The sequence below is a fragment of the Gavialis gangeticus genome, unplaced genomic scaffold (genome assembly GCF_001723915.1).
Source record: "Gavialis gangeticus isolate Ggan-Ray unplaced genomic scaffold, GavGan_comp1, whole genome shotgun sequence".
Lineage (NCBI taxonomy): Eukaryota > Metazoa > Chordata > Crocodylia > Gavialidae > Gavialis > Gavialis gangeticus.
In genome coordinates this window covers 5,289,920-5,293,816 of record NW_017729019.1, presented here as the reverse complement: position 1 = coordinate 5,293,816, position 3,897 = coordinate 5,289,920, and the positions used below count along the sequence as shown (strand labels likewise).

Here is a 3,897-nt window from a genome sequence, read left to right as displayed (position 1 = left end):
CGGGTGCAGGCCCCGCCGGCCGCTCTCGCCCGAGCCGCCCGCCGCCTTGCCGCCGCCGTTGCTACCGCCCGCGCCGGAGCCGCTTGGTTTCTTGGTGCTGCGCTCGGCCCGCGCCGACGAGGAGGAGGGCGCCGAGTCCTCACCGCCGCCGCCCCGGGACCGCTTGGCCTTGGCCGGGGAGCGCTCCTTGCCCTTCATGGCGCCGAGCACCTCCCGGACGGCTTTCCTGACGGACGGACCCGCGCTCACGCACGCGCCGCCATCTTGGAACCCGCCGCGGAAATGGACCCCGCCCCCCTTGCCGCCATTGGGCCACTCAATCCTCCCCCCGCTGCTGCCGTTGGGCGCTGGGCTTGTCAGTCCGGGAGGCCCCACCCCAACCGCTCGGTGATTGGGTGGCTGCGCTGCCTCTCTTCGCTGTCTCGTGCTCGGGTGGCTCGTGAGGGAAGACCCCCCCTTTGGAGGCGCTGATTGGCCACTGCGGGGTTCTGATTGGGCGAGCCGCCTGTCAATCGTAACGGTTCTCGGGGTGAGACCGTCCTACCCCGCTCCTCTGGCTCTCATTGAGTGGAGAGTGACCGGGCCTCACGTCTCTGATTGGTGAAGATCCGCGTCATTTCGAACAGGCCTGCTCCGGGCGCCGGGAGTCCGCCCCCACTTCTCATTGGTCAAAAGTCGCTTTGCCCCTTCTCTGTGACTGGATGGGGCTTGTGTCCGTCGGAGCAGTTCAGCGGGACGGGCCGTGACCCTGCCTCTCGTTGTGATTGGCCTGCGGCTCTCCCGTCCCGCCCTACCAATGTAATAGGCTGAGCCGCACGTCCCTCCGGAATAAGCGCGGGATGCCGCCGGACCCTGCCTCTTCGCCCACATTGGTTGATGGAAATCCCCTTATCGATCTGATTGGATAGAGGTGAGAAGCCTTTTGATGGGCGGGGGAGGGTGTCAGTCACGCCGAGAGTTTCTCTGATTGACTTAGGGAAGATGCGGGGCGGGGCCTTTTGGCCGCCAGATCCAAAGGAGAGGGGTGTGCGCCGCTGCTCTGCTTTTTGCTCCCATCACGGTGTCTTGCGTCTGGTCTTCAGCTCTGCTTTCCTCTGAAACCTCTTCCAGCCCAACGGTTTTATATTCAGCCTGACGTTTTATAAACCAATGAACAAAACCTGCCGCACCAAGGGATGGGAACCCTCCCTTGCCAGGATTCCTGGGAGGAAGAAACTGAGTCCATTTTTCTGGGCAGCAATTCTCGCCAGTTGCTTGGAGAAGGCCTGAAATACCCGGTTCTGCCCTGAAAAGTTGAAGACGTGGAGCTGGCTTATTGCAGTGGTAGTACCTTGAGATCCTTTCAGAGGTGATAGTGCTGTTAGGTTTGCAGCTGTGAGTCACAAGATAAGCACAGAGATTCCAAACAGAGATCCACGGTTGGGGTCTTTCGGAGTTCTTTGCAGCAGGAAAAAACTCTTTTATTATTTTTCTGTAGTCAAAAAAAAAAAGGGGGTGGAAACTAAACTGGCAATTTGTGACGGGTGCCTCAACTCTATCCCGGGGTGAAAAAAAAAAAAAAAAAAAAAAAAAAAAAAAAAAAAAAAAAAAAGTGTCCCAGCAGCATCTCTCATCAAATCAGAGGTGAAACCAATGACATTGATTTTAAAGGCATTCTACTGGCATTCAGGCAAGGTGGCACTCTGCCCTGCCTTCACCTTCTCTTTCCAAAGAAGCTGGTGTCATGTATGCAACAAATTGCTGCATACGTGACGCCAGCTTAAGACGGGAATTCTTGTATGTTCAAGACAAAGATTCCTGAAATGGGGGGATTCAAATGTGGAGCTAAATACTTCGTGAATTATGGTAGTTTGGAGACAGGGGGCATGTCGTCATGTCCACATTTAATGAACAGTAGCCCGTTTTAAGGCACATTAAGGGTGTGCATCTACACGTGCGCACCCTTAATGCACTTTTAAAATGGCGATTTTAGGCTATTTAGGCATAAAGCTGTTTTTAGGCTATTCCAGCCTAAATCTGATACGTGCATAAAGCAGGTAATAAATTTAGGTGTGAATAGCTAAGTCACATTTGCACACGTGTAGACATACTAATGCACATTCATGCGTCTGCACATGTGCTAATGCAATTTAGCTATTCATACCTAAATTTAATGTGACTTAATGTGCATTAGCATGTCCATGTGTAGACATAAACCTAAGTCATCTTAATGCACCTTGAGCAAAGATGCATTAAGTTTAGGCGGCGTAGACACACCCAGGATCAATCAGAAACATATATTGGGAATGTATGCTGTGTTGGTGTGCATGGACATTGATGTCTTTTACTTAGTTATACTATGTTATCCTAAGATGCATCAAAGATGGCCACATATACTTAGTTGCACATAATCATATGGAAGACAGGCTGATAAAGATTAATTATGCAGGGGTATATGAAAGACAGAGAGAAATATATATAAAGGGCCATACTGGGAGTCATAGAAACAAGACAGGGGTTATAATATCCAGGGCTTCATGGATTTTAAAATCACATTGGGACAGTTACCTAGCTGCTTTACTGCAGTAAAACTGGCCAAAAACTTTTGACAAAACTTTTTTCCATCAAAATTGCCATTTCAGCAAAACTGAAAAGTTTGGTTTAGAAACATACGATCCTAAGAAAGTAGAGCTGGAAAGGACCTCACAAGGTTATTTAGCCCAGCTCCCCTGCTCAAAGGCAGGACTAAACCATCCAGCCAAGTGTGGGTCCAACCTGCTATTGGAAATTTCCGAGAGAGGAGATTTCACAACTTCTCTCAGGATCCTGCTCCAATGCTTGAACACCCTCATGGTCAGAAAGTTCTTCGGATTCTCCAGCCTTAATTCCGTCTGCTGCAGCTTGAGGCCACTGCTCCTAGTCCTGTCTCCTAAAGCCACAGACTAGGTGTGGGCCTTCAGTTGCTGACTACTGAACTAAGGGGTTTAATCAAGAGGGTTTAATCAAGAGGGTTAATTAATCAAGAGGGTTTAATCAAGAGGGTTAATTAAGTGGTTTTCAACCTGTGGTCTGCAGACCTCTGGGGATCCTCAGGCTATGTCTAAGGGGTCCATGAAAAGGGGATCAATACCCCCCACAGGTTATACCCCCCACTTATAATTCAAAGGGGTCTGCACCTCCAGGTGAAATTTTTTAGGGGTCCACAAATGAAAAAAAGATTGAAAACCACCGTCTTAGACTGCTCTGGGTTTATGGTTGAGCATATGCTGTTTTAAACTTGCTTAGCTAAAAGTTGGCAAACTGTTGCATTTGTAACTCGAATGAGGGGTGAGGTCATGCGACAAGCGTGTGGGGAGGGTGCGGGGAAAGGGAAACCTTAGTGTGGAAAATTACAGAGACAGTCCACATGATCGCTACCGAGTATAAAAAGTCCCGAGGTACCAGGATGATCTGCAATCCATTAAAGGAGCTGCCGGAGTTTGCACCTTGAATTCCCTAGCTGCCTGGTGAGGGCTGCCTATCCAAACTGGGGCACTACAGCTGACAGGTAATCAGGGAATTGCTTATGGTTTGTAATTAAGTCTTATGTTAGAATTTGCTGTAATAAAGTGTTTGCTTTAAGAAGCTGGCTGTATTCTTAGCTCTCGTTGACGCCAAAAGGGTTCAAACCAGTACCCCATTAGGACCAGTGATAAAAATCTGAATCTCCCACATCCCAGGTGAGTATGCACATCATCAGGCTATTGGCTACTTAGGAGTGAGTGCTTCTCTCTTGTTCACACGCTGTCCTGGGTAATTATATATTTTTTTGGTTTTATGCAGAATTTCACAAGATGTCGATCGTGTTCCCATCTGGAACAAAAACAAATGTTGACCCTCCAAACATTGCTTTTGCCCAATGGAATTCTTGTTTTCTGA

General features: G+C 49.1%; 1 protein-coding gene across 1 annotated transcript in view; it reads right to left on the bottom strand.

Moving 5' to 3' along the window:
• RBM15 (RNA binding motif protein 15) overlaps positions 1 to 271 on the bottom strand; it is a 7,963-nt gene extending 7,692 nt beyond the window's left edge. The window contains exon 1 of the mRNA XM_019513730.1: positions 17 to 271. Coding sequence (XP_019369275.1) covers positions 17 to 198 — 182 coding nt within the window. The 5' untranslated portion in view covers positions 199 to 271. The remainder of the gene's footprint in view (positions 1 to 16) is intronic.
• Between the last annotated feature and the right edge of the window lie 3,626 nt (positions 272 to 3,897).